At 44.7% G+C, this 20816-nt stretch overlaps 1 protein-coding gene across 2 annotated transcripts in view; it reads left to right on the forward strand.

Moving 5' to 3' along the window:
- The first annotated feature begins 7501 nt into the window (after positions 1-7501).
- LOC129701007 (DEP domain-containing protein 1B-like) overlaps positions 7502-20816 on the forward strand; it is a 40257-nt gene continuing 26942 nt past the window's right edge. The window contains exons 1-4 of one of the 2 annotated variants that reach the window (XM_055641906.1): positions 7553-7694; positions 10757-10871; positions 15602-15867; positions 18687-18825. In XM_055641906.1, coding sequence (XP_055497881.1) covers positions 15635-15867; positions 18687-18825 — 372 coding nt within the window. In that variant the 5' untranslated portion in view covers positions 7553-7694; positions 10757-10871; positions 15602-15634. Of the gene's footprint in view, positions 7695-10756; positions 10872-15601; positions 15868-18686; positions 18826-20816 lie in introns of both variants that reach the window. The other variant, XM_055641905.1, reaches the window with a different exon arrangement.

The raw sequence follows: 20816 nt of genomic DNA on the forward strand, positions 1-20816 counted from the left end.
TCGACTACCCTCTGCGGCAGAGAGTTCCAGAGATTCACCACTCTCTATGTGAAAAAGGTTCTTCTCATCTCAGTTTTAAAGGATTTCCCCCTTATCCTTAAGCTGTGACCCCTTGTCCTGGACTTCCCCAACATCGGGAGCAATCTTCCTGCATCTAGCCTGTCCAACCCCTTAAGAATTTTGTAAGTTTCTATAAGATACCCTCTCAATCTCCTAAATTCTAGAGAGTATAAACCAAGTCTATCCAGTCTTTCTTCATAAGACAGTCCTGACATCCCAGGAATCAGTCTGGTGAACCTTCTCTGCACTCCCTCTATGGCAATAATGTCCTTCCTCAGATTTGGAGACCAAAACTGTACGCAATACTCCAGGTGTGTCTCACCAAGACCCTGTACAACTGCAGTAGAACCTCCCTGCTCCTATACTCAAATCCTTTCGCTATGAAAGCTAACATACCATTCGCTTTCTTCACTGCCTGCTGCACCTGCATGCCTACTTTCAATGCCTGGTGTACCATGACACCCAGGTCTCGCTGCATCTCCCCTTTTCCTAGTCGGCCGCCATTTAGATAATAGTCTGCTTTCCTGTTTTTGCCACCAAAATGGATAACCTCACATTTATCCACATTATACTGCATCTGCCAAACATTAGCCCACTCACCCAGCCTATCCAAGTCACCTTGCAGTCTCCTAGCATCCTCCTCACAGCTAACACTGCCCCCCAGCTTAGTGTCATCCGCAAACTTGGAGATATTGCCTTCAATTCCCTCATCCAGATCATTAATATATATTGTAAATAGCTTGGGTCCCAGTACTGAGCCTTGCCTAATGAATGAAGAACTCAACCATATTATGGTCACTCTTGCCCAAGGGGGCACGTACAACAAGATTGCTAACTAACCCGTCCTCATTACTCAATACCCAGTCTAAAATAGCCTGCTCTCTCGTTGGTTCCTCTACATGTTAATCATATGTATAAATATATATGTATGTGTATATATATGCATGTATGTGTATATATGCATGTATATGTATATGTGTGTATATATGTATGTATATATATGTTTGCATGTGTGTATGTATGCATATAAATGTATCCATATGTATGTGTCTATTTGTAGTGTGCATATGTATGTGTCCAGTATGTATGTGTATATATGTATGTGTGTATATATGTATGTGTATATATATATGTTGTATAAATATATATATGCATATATATATTATTACGGCGGTATATATATTGCCTTTATGGTTTATGTATATCATCTTACAAGACAAATAAATTAATAGTGATTATTTAAATCAAAGTTGCTTCTGATCCATGAGAATAAACTTAACTATCTGTAACTTGCCTCTCACACACAGACACACATTCATATAAATATATATAATATGTATACGTTAAATTTAATTTTGTGCAGTGTGTGTTAAAGCAATACAATGCAAGGGAAACTACGCAAAGGAGGGGGCTGTTCCCGCTACAAGATACTCGAGGATCTTTGCTTTGGATCAAAGATTATAGCGGAGCTCTATAATCTTTGCTTTGGATCACAGCGGGTGGCATACCGGAAGTCGCATGTCGCACTAAAAAATGGCGGCCGTGACGTTCCGTCACGTACTACACGCCAGCCCATTGAATTTCGAAGGAGTGGTCTATCTTGCTCCTCTAAGATCTTTGAACATGGCTGCCGCCAAAAACCCCTGGACATCGCCCAGGGAACCCCCTTAGGAAACATTCATCTCGAGGCAGAGCCCTCTAGTGGTGACTCTAGGACACAACACATTTCCCTCCTTATAAACGAAGGTTAACATATAAGTCCCGTTATCCACCCAAATATGTCCATATGCAATCAGTCCAACATAACAGCTCGGTGCACATAACGTTTAAGGCTTCACAGCTGTTTTGCTTGTCTGTGCGCTATCATTTCCGCCCTCGCTCTTGTGTCTGGATTTGGGTGCGATGATGGTTGAAGAGCATTCAATTTTGTTCGCAGGTTTCGCCCTATCATCAGCTCTGCTGGTGTTTTCCCAGTCAACGTGTGTGGTGTGGATCTGTAGGATTGGAGGAGAATATGGATTGACTGTTCGAACGTTTTCCCCTCCGACATGCTCGCTTTTATGCTTTCCTTAATCACGCAATTCAATCGTTCAACCCCACCGTTCGATTGGGGGTTGTATCTCGACGTCCGCTGATGTTGAATATCGTAGCTCGCGAGGAAAGTGGAGAACTGTTCAGATATGAACTGAGGGCCATTGTCCGTCATTATGACCTCCGGCAGTCCCCACTTGGTGAACAGCTTTTCGAGAATCGCGATGATCGAGCTTGACGTGACTGAGAAAGTAGTTGCGATCTCAGGCCACTTGCTGTGGAGATCATGTAATACCAGTAGAAACCACTGGCTTCTTGGCGCAACTTGCACCTCTCCGAAGATATCGAGTTGCAAATGCCCCCATGGTTTGTCCGGCCAAGGGATTGGCTGAAGAGGGGCAGGACATGGTCTAGTTGCTTTCTCACTAATTGTGCATGCTCACAATTTTTAACAAAATCTTCTATGCAACGATCTATTGCTGGCCACCACACTGCCTCACGACACCGTTGTTTCATCTTAACAATGCCCAGGTGTCCTTCATGTGCCAGTTGTAAGACGCGGTGTTGCAGTGATTTGGGTATAACCACTCGAGTTCCGCGCTTGACACATGTATCGTCAACCGCAGCCAGTTCGTGGCGTACCCTGTGGTACGGAACCAAGTCGTCTACTATCTCCTTGGGCCAGTCTGTCCTGAGATACTGGCAAACGATTTGCAGTGTGCTGTCAGCTGTCGACTCCGCTTTCAGCTCTCCCCGCGTCACGAGATTCGCCATCGCGTGCGAAATTACCACGAGAACGTATTCGTCGATGTCGCTTGAAGCGTCGCTACCATGTGTGCTTGCAGGTGCCACCATTGGGACACGACTGAGCGTGGCTGCGATGCGATTGCGTGAACCTGCGAGGTATTCTACTTTGAAGTTGTACTGGTGAAGGCGATCGGACCATCTGTAGATCCTGAGCGGACGGTGTCCTGAGCCTGACGTGTCTAACAACATAGTTAGCGCTTGGTGATCTGTACGGAGAGTGAATGGTCTCCCGTATAGGTATACGTACCAGTGTTCACACGCATAGATGCACGCTAATGCTTCGCGTTCCCCCATGGAGTACTTGCGTTCTGTGGCAGTCAAGGGACGGGATGCGAATGCGATCGGTCATTCGCTTCCCTCGATACTCTGCGAGAACACTGCTCCGATCGCTATACTGGAAGCATCTGTTGTGACGTACGTTTCAGCACCTGGGTCGAAGTGTGCGAGAACAGGCGGAGATGCTATTTTGTCTTTCAGCGTGTTGAATGCGAAGTCCTGCTCATCCGTCCATTCCCACTTGGTGTCTTTCTGTGGCAACGTCTGTAGCAGTTCTACGATCTGCGCGTACTGCTGCACAAACTTGCGGTAGAAGTTGGTGATGTCCAGAAATGACGCTAGCTCTTTCACGTTAGTCGGGACGGGGATCGCGTTGATGGCTTGGACATTGTCCTGAGTAGGCTCAACTCCAGACGCTGTCACTCTGTACCCGAGAAAATCAATCTCGGATGCTGTAAATGTGCACTTTGCTGCGTTGAGCGTCAAGTTGTGTTGCGCGAGATGAGCTAACACTGCGTGCAGTCGTCGATCGTGTTCCTCCTTGTCCCTTCCATGGACCACGACATCATCGAGGAGATAGAGTGCTCCTTCAATGCCTGTCAGAACCGACGCCATGATTTTTCAAAATGCCCTGGGCGCTGAGCATAGTCCATACGGCATCCTACGGTACTGAAATACTCCTTCATGTGTAATGAATGCTGACAACTTCCGACTGCATTCTGCTAGTAGTACCTGAAGGTAGCTTCGGCGCATGTCCAGTTTTGTGAACACCGTTGAACTATGGAACGACGCAGCTAGCTCTTGTATTGTTGGCAGAGGGTATTTGTCCGGAATGATGGCTTTGTTGACCGCTTTGAGATCGATGCACAGCCTGAGTTCACCGTTCTTGCGTTGCGCGATTACCAGATTCGATATCCAAGGAGATGAATCGATGCACTCAATGATACCGTCCTTTTCGAGTCATTTCAGTTCCGTTGAGACTTCAGCGCGAACGGAAAATGGTAGACGCCGAAGGCGTTGTGAAACTGGCCGGACTGATATGTCTACATGAGGTGCGTGGCAGTACCCTTTAACTATCCCAAAACCCGAGAAAATGGAGGAGTACACCTGTCCATAGTCCGCATCACTGATCACATTGATGTTCATGCCGGTTGAGTCCTGAAGCTTGAACCGTAGTTGATCAAACAAATTGACTCCCATCAGACTCTTTCCTTCTGCGACGTAGAATGTGAAGCGATCGAGCTTAACTCCTTTGTAGCAGACAGGAACGGTCACTAGCCCTCTCGTGGGTATGGTTGAACCATCATAAGCGTGAAGAGTGTCCCTCGGGGAAGTAAGTGGGTAATCCGAAAAGTACCTTTTGTAGAGGTCGACGCTCAAAATTGAAACCTTCGCCCCCTCATCTATGAGGAGCCAGACCGAGGTCCCAGCGATCTTGACCTTGCAGTCTTTGAAAGTCCCTGTTGACCGAACAACCTGGTCAGCCCTGTCCTTTATGGAGTATACATTGTGTCCACCGGGTGATTCATCGTCTACTTGGCGGACCGATGACGCCTTCTCCTTTGATGACCAGCATACTTTCTCGAAATGATTTAATTTTGAGCACGCGTTGCATCATTTACCGTATGCTGGACATTCCCCGGGAGCGTGTTTCCGGTCACAATTCGGACACTGCCTGTTTGAGCGACCGTGTTTTGATTGCCTCTGAATGACCTGCACTGGTGCTGTGTTCATCTGATGGGGTGCAGGACTAAATGCTCCCTCGGAGCCTGCCATCTGCTGTTGTTTGAGCACCTCGGCGTTATGCATGGCACATTCGATTTGCACAGCTAATGCTAGTGCCTTTTCGAGTGTGAGAGCATCATCCTCCATGAGAAGGCGCTCTCTAATCCGCGGGACCGACGTCTTTTCGATCAGCTGGTCTCTCACCAGCTCATCCGTCAGTGCTCCAAAATTGCACTTTGCAGCCAGTGCTATCAACGCAGAAGCAAATTGCTTCACTGGTTCGCCCTGTCCCTGTGACCGCTGGCGAAACCGGTATCTTTCCATCAGCACACTGGTCGTTGGGACAAAATATTTGCCCAGTGCATTAACAGCAGTACTGTACTCACTAGTTGCAGCACTGTCGAGCTGCGCGAAGATTCGCTGTCCTTCCGTTCCGAGGCAATGCAGCAGAATCGCTCGGGTCGATTGTCTGAAATGGCCGCCCCGTCCAGGCCACTTGCGATCAGGTAAGTCTTGAAACTTCCATACCAGCGTATCCATGGTACCGGAGGCTCTCCTGGAGTTTCCAAGAATGGAGATGGGGCAGCGAGGGTTAAACCAGCGATCCTCGTCGCCAGATGTTGTGTTCGAGGGCTAAATAATTCACAATCTACACTTGGTGTACAGAACCCGAAGTGTGTTTATTTCAAGCCTAACATGGCTGCCGCCAAAAACCCCTGGACATCGCCCAGGGAGCCCCCTTAGGAAACATTCATCTCGAGGCAGAGCCCTCTAGTGGTGACTCTAGGACACAACACCCGTTCCGCCTATTGTGAATGTTCCGCCTGTTGTACCCGTTCCAGCTGTTGCACCGGTTATGCCAGTTCCTCCTGTCTCCACTCAGTCTGGCCGCCTGATTCGGACTCCCGCTCGTTTCCTTTCCTCTGGTTCTGGGGGGGGGGGGCGTCCTGTAGCGGCACCTGGTGGTGGGTGGGGAGGTCAGAACCCTTGTCATTGGTCGGCTCGGTCACGTAACCGCGGGGTTTGTTCGCGGGCTTTATAGTTATTTCGTCAGCGCTCCTCCCAGCAACAGGAGCAGTTTTTGTTAGTTATGCCAGACACGCAAATTGCACGAGTTTTCGTTCTGTTTTTATTGTTCATAAAAATGACTTTACTCAACCTGTCTGGTCTCGCTTCACTGTCAACCAATAAATGTTGATCTATTAGAGTAGGTATGTTACAAAACCTACCTGAATCATCATTGGGAATCTGCCCACAGCCATGTCCGCGATTTTGGCGCTGTTTGGAGGGGGCGGGTTTAAAACGCGATTTTTACTAGGCTGTTCTAATCGCAGATGTTCAGCCTAGTAAATCATTAACGAAAAATCGCTGCAAGGCCCGGTCGCAAAAGGTATTATTAGTTTTATAGGCCTCGATAATATAGTTATAATAGTTTTAAAATTACTCTCTCATTCCGCAACCTCTCGCAGCCCCAGGGTTTTATAAAGCAAACAATTAAAGGTATGTACCTTATTTTTACATTAAATGGGGCATATATATAACCCTGTATATCAAGTTATCTATAGCGAGTAGTTCATTTCGGGCTTTTTATATCCCGCAGTATTTTTCTCGGCATTTGAGGGCACTAATCCAGCGCGATGTGAACGTTCTAAACCAGCGCGTTCACATGAACCCACTAGAAAGCCGATTTAAATGGGCATTTATTTACAGCAATTGAACACTAAATTCCTTCCATTTGGCCTATAAATTAATGTAAATTAGATATAAAAATCATGTTATATTGTGAATTATTTGTGAATAATCTTTGGACACTTAGGCTATTTAAAAATGTTAATCTTTCCTTAAGAAATGGGCTTTTGACTATCCAAGATCACAGCTTTTTTGTAATGTCCATTGAAAATCAATAGGGAACAAGATGCTAATTTCCGAGTATGAACATGGCCATAACTTTTTTAATACTTGAGATATGAAAGTGAATTTGGTGTCAAATTAAACTTATTGTTATGCTTTATCTGATGGGATAAATTGCAGACTTGATTTTTAAAATCTCAAAATTTTGTAACATTGCTAATTAGAGGCATAGCATAAAAACAGGCCTTTCAGCCCAATTTACCTTTGCCGACCAAGATGTCCCATCTACAACTACGCTTTGTCCCACCTACTCACTTGCGTTTGGTTTAAATCTTTCCTATCCGTGTCCCTGTCCAAATGTATTTTAAATGTTGTGACAGTTCCTGCCTCCTCTGGAAACTCGTTCCATATATCCACCACCTTTTTGTGTAAAAATAAATGCCCTTCAAGCTCCTATGAAAACGTTCCCAATCTCACCTTTGGCCAGCTTGACTCGTTAACATTTGCCTAACATCGACTGTTTCCAGCCCTTTTCCAGCCGTTTATATTTCCGACTTCCTGCTACTTCGGTATTTTGTTTGAGTAATATATTTCCGAGAAAAAGAAAATTTTGCTCAGTTGAAAGAACCTCACATTCAAACATTCATTAACATTATTTGCATCGGCCAAGGAGCTGCGAACCACTTTTTGGACACCGAGCAACCAACGGCCACTTTCCATATTAGGAGACGTCGCGTGGGAGTTTTAGCCAATGAGCAGCAGAAGAGAGCCGGAGCTCGCGATTCAAACGAGAGCAATGGCTGGCGCTGGAAGTTTGTTCGCGGCCGCGGCTGCCGTGTCCGCAACGGGCTAGCGGTCTCAGCATTGCATCGCATCCGAACACAAGCTGCAAGGTCATGGAAAGCCGAGTTATTTCACCCGGCCCTTACAGGGCTACGAAGCTGGTAAGTTATAAATCATTCTCGACGAAGAAGGTTTCTTCGCATTGGAGGCGGTGAGTTGGAAAAGGGGTGTAGATTTTTTTTGATAACGCATGCAACATATTATCCCGGAGCAGTTTCGAAAGCGGTTATTTAAACTAGAGGAAATCCTTTTTTATTTAAATGACACACTGTTTTGCATTCGGCGGATTCGTATGAGAACGTGTCATGGTCCTGTCTTTTCAATTTCAAACTAATCGCGTCTTTCAGTGCAGAATTTCTGAAGACTGGACCTTGTTTTTAATTAATAGCTGCCACTTTCACGTAATTGTATAGCCCCTAACAGTAGCAATGTTACAAAATTTTGAGATTTAAAAATCAAGTCTGTAATTTATCCCATCAGATAAAGCATAAAAATAAGTTTAATTTGACACCTAATTCACTTTCATATCTCAAGTATTTACAAAGTTATGGCCATTTTCATACTCGGAAATTAGCCTCTTGTTCCCTATTGATTTTCTATGGACAAGACAAAAAAGCTGTTCTGTCAAAAGGCCATAACCTTCTTAAAAATTAAGAGAACTGAATGAAATTTTCAGTTATCGTAGATTGAAGCATTCTGAAACAAATATAAAATAATCTTACTTGGATGACCTGAAATTAAAACATATAATTAGTTAGTTACCCAAGTGTAGCTAATTTCAAACTTCAATTACTAGATCTAAACATCTATCCATTTCTTAATAAATGATTAACATTTTTAAATAGCCCAAGTGTCCAAATAATATTCATAAATAATTCACAATAAAACATGATTTTGAAATCTCATTTACATTAATTTATAGGCCAAATGGAAGGAATTTAGTGTTCAATTGCTGTAAATTAAAGTCCATTTAAATCGGCTTTCTAGTGGGTTCCTGTGAACGTGCTGGTTTAGAACGTTCACATTGCAGTAGATTTGTGCCCTCAAATGCCCAGAAAAATACTGCGGGATATAAAGAGCCCAAAATTAGCTACTCGCAATAGTAAACTTTGTATAAAGGGTTCTTAAGAAGCCCTTTTTAATGTAAAAATAAGCTACATACCTTCTGTATACAGCTCCATGCGGCCCTGTGGTTGCGTGAGGTCACGGGTTTAGAGAGTGATTTTTAAACTATTACAACTATTATACAAGGCCATAATTTCATACCATCACTGACTACAAGCCCCCCCCCCCCCCACCCCGCTGCGGATAGGCCAAAACGACCCCTCTCTACTAGATGAACTGAACGAGTTCTACGCGCGGTTTGAGGTTAAAAACAGCACCCAGACACGTGCACTACTGCCATCTCCCAGTGACCAGTCGCTCAGGCTGTCCGCAGCCGGAGTTAAAAAGGCCTTTGCCAGCATCAATCCACGCAAAGCTGCAGGGCCGGACAACATTCCTGGATGCGTTTTAAGAGACTGCGCCGAGCAACTGAAAGATGTCTTCACAGACATTTTTAACATCTCACTCAGCCAGGCAGTAGTGCCCAACTGTCTTAAGAGTGCCACCATCGTCCCTGTCCCGAAGAAACCAAACCCAGCCTGCCATAATGACTTTCGACCAGTGGCTCTAACACCCATTGTAATGAAGTGTTTTGAGCGACTGGTTATGCAGCATATCAAAAATAGTTTACTTGCCAACCTAGACCCACTGCAGCTCGCCTACAGAGCCAACCGATCCACAGAGGACGCAGTCTCAACAACACTGAACCTCGTACTGTCACACCTCGATCGGAAAAATACTTATGCCAGGATCCTCTTCATAGACTTCAGCTCTGCGTTTAACACAATCGTTCCGCAGCAGCTGGGGGAGAAGTTGGAGCTATTGGGGGTTGATGCTGGCACATGTAACTGGGTCCTGAACTTTCTATCACAACGGCAGCAGACAGTCAGGGTGGGCAGTAGGACATCAAAAACCATAGCCATGAGCACTGGCTCGCCCCAAGGCTGTGTCCTAAGCCCCCTGTTGTTTAGTCTGCTTACACACGACTGTACTGCTAGACTCAATAACAACTTCATCAACAAGTTCGCTGATGACACAACAGTGGTGGGTCTCATCAGTGACAATGATGAGTCGGCGTACAGGATGGAGGTAGAGCTGCTCACAGGATGGTGCAAATTCCACAACCTCATTCTCAACGTGGGAAAGACTAAGGAGATGGTAGTTGACTTCAGGAGGGCGGGAAAACAACACCATACACCTCTGCACATCGATGGAGCTGATGTGGAAAGGGTCAGCAGCGTGAAGTTCCTAGGACTCCACCTGTCAGATGACCTGATGTCCACAACCAACATCACAGCACTGGTCAAGAGAGCCCAGCAGCGACTACACCCTCTCCGAAGACTACATAAAGCAGGTCTCCCCACTACACATCTACGAACTTTTTATAGGGGGACAGTCGAGAGCACATTAACCAACGGCATCACTTCCTGGTTCGGGAGCTGCAAGGCGTACGAACGGCACCAACTTGACAGGTCCTTGTCCTTGTAAGACCGTCTGCCAGCAGGATTATGTGGGGTACTCCACTCCTTTTTTTGGTGCTGGACATATACAGGAGGGCAGAGATGTTTCCTCTGATCAACAGAGCCATCTCCCTGAGCATCAAAAGACCCCTACCACCAGCATCGCATCACATATTCTCCATCCTGCCATCTGGGAAGAGGTACAGGAGCATTAGCTGCAAAACCAGCAGGATGCTCCTCAGCTTCTTTCCCCACAGGCTATAAGACTGATAAACGGACTTAGCCCCCTGCCAAAGTATCGCGCACCAACCACCAACATGGACACACTGCAGCAGCTGTCGATCGGAACGCCTGTTGATGTTTAGTAGAGAGTAGAGTGTTTAATTTAATTTGTTCATGATATATGTATTTTTATTTCTATTTACTTGTTGTTATTTGTACTGCACACTGAATGGAAACTGGTTGAGCAACGTTTTTTTGTTTCCTCTGGGTATGCGAGTACTCGGGAAATAACAATATACTGATATATATACTGATAAAAACTAATAATACCTTTTGCGACGGGGTCTTTCAGCGATTTTTCGTTAATGATTTACTAGGCTGAACATCTTCGATTGGAACAGCCTAGTGAAAATCGCGTTTTAAACCCGCCCCCCTCTAAACGGCGCCAAAATCGCGCACACCCGCAGCGCCAGATTTTCAGCGACACTTCAGGTAGGCTTTGCAACATACCTTCTAACAGGACTCAAAGTGGTGGAGATCAAAATCTTAGTCAAAGGTAAATCACTGAGTGCGTTAGATGTTTTTTAGGGACCAGGTCCTTGATGGCTGAAGGCATGTCCATTCATTTTGAACCAATCAAAACAGCAAAGCACAATAGTTGTGTGAGTAAAGGATGTGTTTATTTATGGTAGACAAATGCAGCATCTATGGAGCGAAGGAAATATGCAACGCAACCAAGTGTTTCGGCCCGAAACGTTGCATATTTCCTTCGCTCCATGGATGCTGCGGCACCCGCTGAGTTTCTCCAGCACTTTTGTCTACCTTCGATTTTCCAGCATCTGCAGTTCCTTCTTAAACAAATGTGTTTATTTATTACGGAGTGGGTTTGTGTGAGTAAAGGATTTGGAATATGACAGATTGAAATATGAAGACTAGAAGAATGAAATGATAGATAGATAGTTAGTTTATTAATCCCCTCAGGCAGGGCCGGATTTAGATGAAGAGAGACCCTAGGCTATTCCACTTCTGAGGCCTCTCCAAATCCCCCACCCCCACGACAAGAGGAAGATGGAAGAGTCCATCAGATTGACACCGATGTGCAGCCGAGCGTGGCCAACGAGATAAGGGCTGGAAAACTGCACTTTTTATTTATTGCCAGTGCTAGTGTCGCGTTATCGGCTTAAAACTATTATTCTGAATTGGAGGGGAAGGGAAATTACTGAAGTATTGTTTAGAGACTACAGTGCTTTGTGACAGCATATATAAGAAAGGCCAATGACGGTGTCAAAAATAATATACACCAGGCCCGTACAAAGCTTTTCAAAAAGGTGGGTGGCATGGCAGGATTATAAAAATGTTATGTGAAATAAGTGCACGCAGCTTAAGGGCCCTGGAAGCTCTGGGTTTTAGATGTTCTCTGGTGCATTCTGAGCCTTATTTTGGAGCATTTTTGCACCAAATTTATGACCAATATTTCAGAAATAATTTTGATTGAGTCAAGAGTGGTTGGAATGGAATTATAGGGGTCATTGTTGTATTTTTTTTTTAAATCCAGAATTGAAGCTATCCTTGTTTTAATAATCAAGTTGTACTGTAAAATGTTATAAAGGAGCATGCAAACACGGCAAATAAAATATTGTAAGTTTCTGCAGTAAAAAAAACTTTTTTTAGAAAATGTTTTGTGTGTTGATTTTATTGCCTGTTACTGTTCGACTGTGTAGTGTGTGCACATTAAAAAATATGCAAAATGAAAGTCGCAAACTATTGAATACATATTTTTCAGTATTGTTATCAAGGAATAGAAAGTAGTTCCAATTGTTTGATATTATTCATATGGAGGAGAAAATATAATTGATCTAAAACCTACCTTAATTTTGCAATCTCACTAAAGATAACCCCCCCTTCCCCCCCCTCCACCTCTCTCCCTCCCCATCTGTCTCTTCCCCTCTCTCTCTCTCTCTCTCTCTCTCTCCCTCTCTCTCTCTCTCTCTCTTCCCCTCTCTCTCTCCTTCTCCCCCCCCCCCCCCCCCCTTTCACAAATGCCCCCACCCCCCTCCCTCCCACGCAGCGAGGCCCAGACACCGGCGCACCCCCCAGCCCAGAGAAATGGGCATTCCCACATCACAATATTCCACTACTTACCTGTAGACACCTCGGATCTTTGGTAGACACGAGGCATCGAGGTGATTGTGTGTAGTGCAAATGGTGATCTGAACCCGTCTGGGCCCACTGCGCACGCGCGGAGAGACAGCGTCATTTTGCGTCGCTACTGTGTCACCGGCTTCCCCCAACTGCGCACGCGCGGATGGTCGCAATTTTTCCCCAAAAAAACTTCCAGCGGGCCGGAACCAGAATTTCGGGTAATTTCCGTCAAAGTGGAAACGCTGATAGCGCCCCAATTTTATTGTTACTCTGGAGGAAAAAAACACCTTGGCTGGAGGTCCCCCAGATTTTGAGGCCATAGGCTTCAGCCTATGAAGCCTGTGGGTAAATCCAGCCCTGCCGAGGCCCCCCCTAGATCTCGAGGCCCTAAGCTTGTGAAGCTTATATGTAAATCCGGCCCTACCCTCAGGGAAATTCAGATGTCCAGTAGCCAACACAGTCAGAAAGAACGTAAAGCAGACAATACATAAAAGCAATAAATACTTAAAAATAACCCAATAAATAACTATTAAAAGTGCAAAGCATCCCCATACAGCTTAACGGTCAGTATTATAAAATCTAATGGCTGCAGGGGTGAAGGATCTCTTGAACTGCTGTGTTCTACAGCGCAGGGAGAGGAGCTGGTTGTTGTTCTGTGTGCTCCTCTGACCCTCCAGAGTTTCATGGAGGGGGTGCCCGGAGTTGTTGAGGATGACCTGCACCTTGCTCCTCATACACCTCTCAAGCACAGCCACCATAGAGTCCACTTTCCCCCCACCCCCCCAGCACTGAGTTAGCTCTTTTCACCAGCTTGTCTTGCTTCTTGCTGTTTTTATCAGTTACTAGACCAATGCCAGACCCGTTGGCTCTGCTCCCCCAACGCAGCCGTTCCCTACCCGTAGCCGTTCCCTACCCGCAGCCCCCACGGGAGACGTGGTCCTCGAACTGAAACCGTCCTTGAAAGGGCGAATTAAATGGCGTCTCTTGAGGTTGAAATGCGGGCGCCAGCAGCCGTTATGGTCGCTGGCCAGCAGGAGGCGACAAAATGAGTGAGTGGGGGGGGGGGGGCAGAACGATTTGATTAAAAATGTGTACGTAAAGGCGACGAAATGTCATGAGGAGCGGATACTTAGAAAGAAAAGCGAAATCTCCATCGAAATGGAAAAGATGTGGGAGATTGAGCGTCTGGATTCGGCGTGGCAGTGAATCAAAGGAAGAAAGTAAAAGGATCCATTCCGATTGGACATCTGCGAGCATCGGCCATTCCGATTGGACATCTGCGAGCATCAGCCATTCCAATTGGACATCTGCGAATATTGGGCACGAATCAAAAGGCAGAAAGGCAGCCAGTCGTCGGGCACAGAGTTTTATAGATATAGATGTTGTTACCCTAGCAGACAACAGCATAGCTGTAGAAGATGACACTTGCAACAACAGTATGGTAAAACAAGTACAGCATTTCACTGCACACATTGAAGGATCTGAGCCTTCTGAGGAAAAAGAGACTGCTCTGTCCTTTTTTGTAGAGGGAATCGGTGTTGACAGACCAGTACAGTTTGTTATCAAGGTGTACTCCCAGATGTTTGTATGTCTGCACCACCTCAATGTCCACCCCTGCAGTGTTAACCGGCTGAAGGAGGAGCTTGGCCCTGCCAAAGTTAACAACCATCTCTGTAGTCTTGGTTGTATTCAGGCTGAGACAGTTCTCTTTACTCCAGATACAGAAAGCGCTGGTCAAGTCCCTGTATTCCTCCTCATGTCCGTTCCTTACACATGCTGTCTCGTCAGAATATTTCTGAATGTGGCATGTGTCAGACTTTAAAGTCTGTAGTATACAGGGTGAAGAGGAATGGGGACAAAACCGTTCCCTGTGGGGCTCCAACATTGCACACCACTGTCCCGGAAACATAGTCCCCCAGCTTAACAAACTGTGGTTGTCCCGTCAGGTAGTTGTGTATCCAGGAGGTAAAGGTGGAATCCACCCCCATCTTCTAAAGCTTGTCTTTCAAAATCAGGGGTTGGATGGTGTTGAACGCACTTGAAAAGTTGAAGAACATAATCCTCGCGTAGCCACCTGGTTCGTCCAAAAAGGAGTAAGTCCGGTGCAGCATGTAGAGGACTGCGTCATCCACACCAATGTTCTCCTGGTACGCAAACTGTAGTGGGTTGAGTGCGTGCTGGACTTGTGGTCTCAGGAGACGAAGAAGTAGCCGCTCCATTGCTTCATGATATGAGATGAAATGTTGGCGAATTGGGATATTGGAGTCGCCAAATCCAAAGAAAGCCAATGTAGGAATCTTATTTGTAAAAAGAGGAATAAATGCCAAATTGAGAGTCACATGTATGTAGCTATGAGTTGTGTAGAAAGGAGCTGAAGATGCTGGTTTAAACCGAAGATAGACACAAAAAGCTGGAGCAACTCAATGGGTCAGACGTTTTGGTGACGTTTCAGGTCGAGAGAGTCAGGAGAAAGTTGTTCTGTCAAGAGCTTGAATTCCCATTGTTCTGTGGAAATTAGTGTAATTAAAGTAGTGTAATTAAGTATTGTTCTGTTGAAATGAAGGTGCAATATAAAATAACTCTGTTGGTATGGAAGTGCAATTATAAAAATAATTGACTTTTATTCAGTGTTCTGAATGGGAAGAGGGACTAGTTCCCAGAAAAACGCATTAATCTAAAGTGGCATACAGCAGGAAAAAAAATCAGAATCTCTGTTCTACATAACCTGCTGGCTACTCAAATGTATTGGGAACTGCATGTTGGTAAGAACTTGTTATTGGTGTTACTTTCATGGAGGTCATTCATATCACCTGTCATAATGCAGTCAGTGAGGAGGCTTAATTTGTATTGTCGATGTTCAGGCAAAGTCTTTTTTTAACATGTTTCATTTTGAAATTGCTGCTTATGAATTAGAAATATTTCTTTCTGTCTTTCTTTTTGATTTCATGTTGTACAATTGAGATATTAAAGTGTATTGCAATCAATGGGTGACCATTTTAATGCCATTAACATTATTTAAAATGACTTCAGATTTGTCAAATTACACAAAACCATGACATATGTACTTTTTTTTTCTCCAGTGGAATGAATTGATCAAGCTTTTTAGGGCTGGAATGCCTCTGAGGAAACATAGTGTGCGCTTGAAAAAATACAATCAATGTTTTACTGCTTCAGCGGCAGTTGACTGGTTGCATGAACTGTTGAAAAATAACAGCAACTTTGGGCCAGATGTCACCAGACAACAGACTCTGCAATTGTTGAGCAAGTTTTTGAAGAACCATGTGATTGAGGATGTGAAAGGAAGATCGGGAGGGGAGAATATGGATGATAACAGTCAGTTATATAGGTAAGAAAATAAGGGAGTATCTTGCTCATGAATGTTGCCTTATGTATTTCTTTGCATATGTCAATGAAGTAAACCAACTTCTCTGAACTAAACTAATTATTTTGTAAAGTAGTACAGTCATGATCGTAGAGATGTCCTAATTCTTTAAGGAATGGGGGTTCCCCTCTTCCATTATAGATGAGGCCCTCACTAAGGTCTCCTCGATATCCCGCAGCTCTGTTCTCGTCTCCCCCCCCCCCCAATTTGTAACGGGGACAGAGTTCCCCTTGTCCTTGCCTTTCACCCCATTAGCCGTCGTATACAGCACATATTCCTCCAACATTTTCGCCACCTCCAATGGGATCCCACCACTTGCCACGTCTTTCCATCTCCACCGCTTTCCGCTGAGACCGTTCCCTCCGCAACTCCCCGGTCAACTCGCTCCTTCCCACCCAAACCACCCCCTCCCCAGGTACTTTCCCCTGCAGCCGCAGGAGATGCAACACCTGTACCTCCCCCCCCGACTCCGTCCAAGGACCCCAACAGTCTTTTCAGGTGAGGCAGAGGTTCACTTGCACCTCCTCCAAGTTTATATACTGTATCCGCTGTTCCAGGTGTTGACTCCTATATATCGGCAAGACCAAGCGCAGGCTCGGCGCTTGTTTCGCTGAACACCTCCACCTAAACTTACATGATCTCCCTGTTACTAAACACTTTAACTCCCCCCACCCACTCATACACTGACCTTTCTTTCTTGGTCCTCGTCCATTGTCAGAGGCCCAGCTCAAATTGGAGGAACAGCACCTCATATTTCGCTTGGGCAGCTTACACCCCAGCGATATGAACATTGACTTCTCTAAATTGCTATCCCTTTCCCTCCATCCCCTCCCCTTCCCAGTTCTCCGACCAGTCTTACTGTCTCTGACTACATTTTATGTCCGTTTGCTTTGTTGTTAACTTCTCCCAATTAACAACTATCTGTTCTATATTTTCCTTGATCTCCATTGTTCTGTGTTCATACCTTACATTTCCTTATCTCTGAATCTCCCACTCCCCTGACAGCAGTCGGAAGAAGGGTCTTGACCTGAAACGTCACCCATTCCTTCTCTCCAGAGATGCTGCCTGTCCCGCTGAGTTACACAAGCATGATGTGTCTATCTTCATATTGTAGGCCAATATGTACAACAAAATCCCACCTTATTGCGATTAAACTTCAGTTACTTTGGTGACACAAAGCACACTTCATGGTTTATTTTTGATAAATGGGGATAAATGTATTGGACTCATAAATGTAAATACCTTGTTTCTGAATCTATTACTGTACATTCCCCGGTAACTCGGGGCAAAATAGCCCATTTGCTATCTTGGTTTCGCATATGGCTCTGAGATGCCCTGTGGACTGTATCTGGAAGCCTTTCCCTATTTGTACCTTCATATTGTCACTCAATCCTATCCCTGCATTAGTTGATCTGCTGAGGCTTTAATTGTTCTATTGTTACTTCCAGGCCTGACTGTCTTTATGCTCTCATTGCTATTAGTTGCAAGGTGCAATAATACTCTCCATAAGTGTGATGTCATCTAATACCCAACTGCACAATGTAATTCATCCATCGTCACCTTGTTAACTTATACTGACTTCCATGATGGAATGCCCTGATCTTAAGATGCATGTTTGCAAACCTTTTCATTTCCCAGCCTTTGCAATCTCCTCCAACCTTGCAATCTTCATGGAAATGTGCATTCCTAAAATTCTGGTCTCTCCTTTTGTAGAGGCATAGGGCATGGAAACAGGCCCTTCAGCCCAATGTGTTCACACTGGCGAACATGTTCCATCTACACTAATCCCACCTGTCTGCGTTTGGCCCATTTCCCTCCAAACCTATCCATGTACCTGTCTAACTGTTTCTTAAACTTTGCAATAGTCCCTCCTCCACTACCTCCTCTAGCAGCTTGTTCCATACACCCATCACCCTTTGTAAGAAAGTTATCCCTCAGATTCCTATTAAATCTTTTCCCCTTCTCCTTAAACCTATGTCCTTTGGTTCTCTATTCCCCTACTCTGGGCAAGAGACTCTGCATCTACCCAATTTATTCCTCCCATGGATTTGTACACCTTGTATAAGATCACCCCTCATCCTCCTGCGCTTAAAGGGGTAGAGTCCTAGCCTGCTCAACGTCTCACTATAGCTCAGGCCCCTGAGTACTGGCAACATCCTCGTAAATCCCTTTCCTGCTTGACAACATCTTTCTTATAACATGGTGCCCAAAACTGAACACAATTTTCTAAATGCAACCTCACCAACGTCTTGTATAACTATGACACGACCTCCCAACTTATGTACTCAATACTCTGACTGATGAAGGCCAATGTGCCAAAAGAAATTTTGACCACCCTATCTACCTGTGACTACACATTCAAGGAACTATGTACCTGTATTCCTAGGTCCCTCTGCTCTGTAACCGAAGCCCTACTGTTTGTAGTGTAGATTCTGCCCTTGTTAGACTTCTCCAAATGCAACCTCACATTTTTAATGAAAAATAAAAGGGACTACAGGTTTTAGGCCATAATACATTGAAGCATGACTCCAGTAAAGTGGAATCATGCTTCAATGTATTAAGACCTAAAACCTGTAGTTCCTTCCATAAACCTATTTACCTCCTCCTCTAAAACACTCCTTAAAATCTACTTTAACCAGTATTTTAAGTAATGTAACTAATAATGTAGCTTGATCCTCTGATAATTTTGTTTAAATTGCTGCATGAATGGAGTTTGGCTCATTTATAAAAACTACTTCATTAATGTCTCTCAGAAAATAATATATTAATATACTTTTAAACAGATTCCCAATTATATCACCATTGAAAGTTGTTCCTAGCCATCGTCCATTTTACCAAAAAAATACAACGGGAATGAACAACAAGAAAAATGACTTTTGTACATTATCCAAGACTAATCCCAAGGAGGTTAGAAGTCCTCAGGTATTATTGAGAACTTTTTTTTTGCTGTGTGTTTTGTTAGTGTTGTAATGTTAAGATGCATACACTCAGCACTGGATGTTGCTAATGTACTTTTATTATGTAGAGTCTCATTGAAAACACATAAATTATAATAGATGGTTTTACGTGTTTTATTTGGGATTTTTGTATAAACTAGGCACATATGGGGCGTCTTGAATTTTCAAAGTACCTCTGCTGTATATGATTAACACATGCATAAGTCTTGGTGAGACCACACCTGGAGTATTGCATACAGTTTTGGTCTCCAAATCTGAGGAAGGACATTATTGCCATAGAGGGAGTGCAGAGAAGGTTCACCAGACTGATTCCTGGGATGTCAGGACTGTCTTATGAAGAAAAAGACTGGATAGACTTGGTTTATACTCTCTAGAATTTAGGAGATTGAGAGGGGATCTTATAGAAACTTACAAAATTCTTAAGGGGTTGGACAGGCTAGATGCAGGAAGATTGCTCCCGATGTTGGGGAAGTCCAGGACAAGGGGTCACAGCTTAAGGATAAGGGGGAAATCCTTTAAAACCGAGATGAGAAGAACTTTTTTTTCACACAGAGTGGTGAATCTCTGGAACTCTCTGCCGCAGAGAGTAGTCGAGGCCAGTTCATTGGCTATATTTAAGAGGCAGTTAGATGTGGCCCTTGTGGCTAAGGGGATCAGAGGGTATGGAGAGAAGGCAGGTACGGGATACTGAGTTGGATGATCAGCCATGATCATATTGATTGGCGGTGCAGGCTCGAAGGGCCGAATGGCCTACTCCTGCACCTAATTTCTATGTTTCATTAAGTGTAGATGGGTTGGTTGGTAAGTTTGCTGATAACACCAAGATTGCTAGAGTTGTGGGCAGTGAGGAAGGCTGTCACAGTATACAGCTGGAAAAGGATCAATGATATATCCGAGGTAACCCCACTTTTTAAGAAGGGAGGGAGAGAGAAAATGGGGAATTACAGACCAGTTAGTCTAACATCGGTAGTGGGGAAACTGCTAGAGTCAGTTATTAAAGATGGGATAGTAGCACATTTGGAAAGTGGTGAAATCATTGGACAAAGTCAGCATGGATTTACGAAAGGTAAATCATGTCTGACGAATCTTATAGAATTTTTCGAGGATGTAACTAGTAGCGTGGATAGGGGAGAACCAGTGGATGTGGTGTATCTGGACTTCCAGAAGGCTTTCGACAAGGTCCCACATAAGAGATTAGTATACAAACTTAAAGCACATGGCATTGGGGGTTCAGTATTGATGTGGATGGCAAACAGGAAGCAAAGAGTAGGAGTAAACGGGTCCTTTTCACAATAGCAGGCAGTGACTAGTGGGGTACCGCAAGGCTCAGTGCTGGGACCCCAGCTATTTACAATATATATTAATGATCTGGATGAGGGAATTGAAGGCAATATCTCCTAGTTTGCGGATGACACTAAGCTGGGGGGCAGTGTTAGCTGTGAGGAGGATGCTAGGAGACTGCAAGGTGACTTGGATAGGCTGGGTGAGTGGGCAAATGTTTGGCAGATGCAGTATAATGTGGATAAATGTGAGGTTATCCATTTTGGTGGCAAAAACGGGAAAGCAGACTATTATCTAAATGGTGGCCGATTGGGAAAGGGGGAGATGCAGCGAGACCTGGGTGTCATGGTACACCAGTCATTGAAGGTAGGCATGCAGGTGCAGCAGGCAGTAAAGAAAGCGAATGTAATGTTAGCTTTCATTGCAAAAGTGATTTTGAGTATAGGAGCAGGGAGGTTCTACTGCAGTTGTACAGGGTCTTGGTGAGACCACACCTGGAGTATCGCGTACAGTTTTGGTCTCCAAATCTGAGGAAGGACATTATTGCCATAGAGGGAGTGCAGAGACGGTTCACCAGACTGATTCCTGGGATGTCAGGACTGTCTTATGAAGAAAGACTGGATAGACTTGGTTTATACTCTCTAGAATTTAGGAGATTGAGAGGGGATCTTATAG

This window comes from Leucoraja erinacea, chromosome 10 (assembly GCF_028641065.1).
Source record: "Leucoraja erinacea ecotype New England chromosome 10, Leri_hhj_1, whole genome shotgun sequence".
In the NCBI taxonomy this organism is placed as follows: Eukaryota; Metazoa; Chordata; class Chondrichthyes; order Rajiformes; family Rajidae; genus Leucoraja; species Leucoraja erinaceus.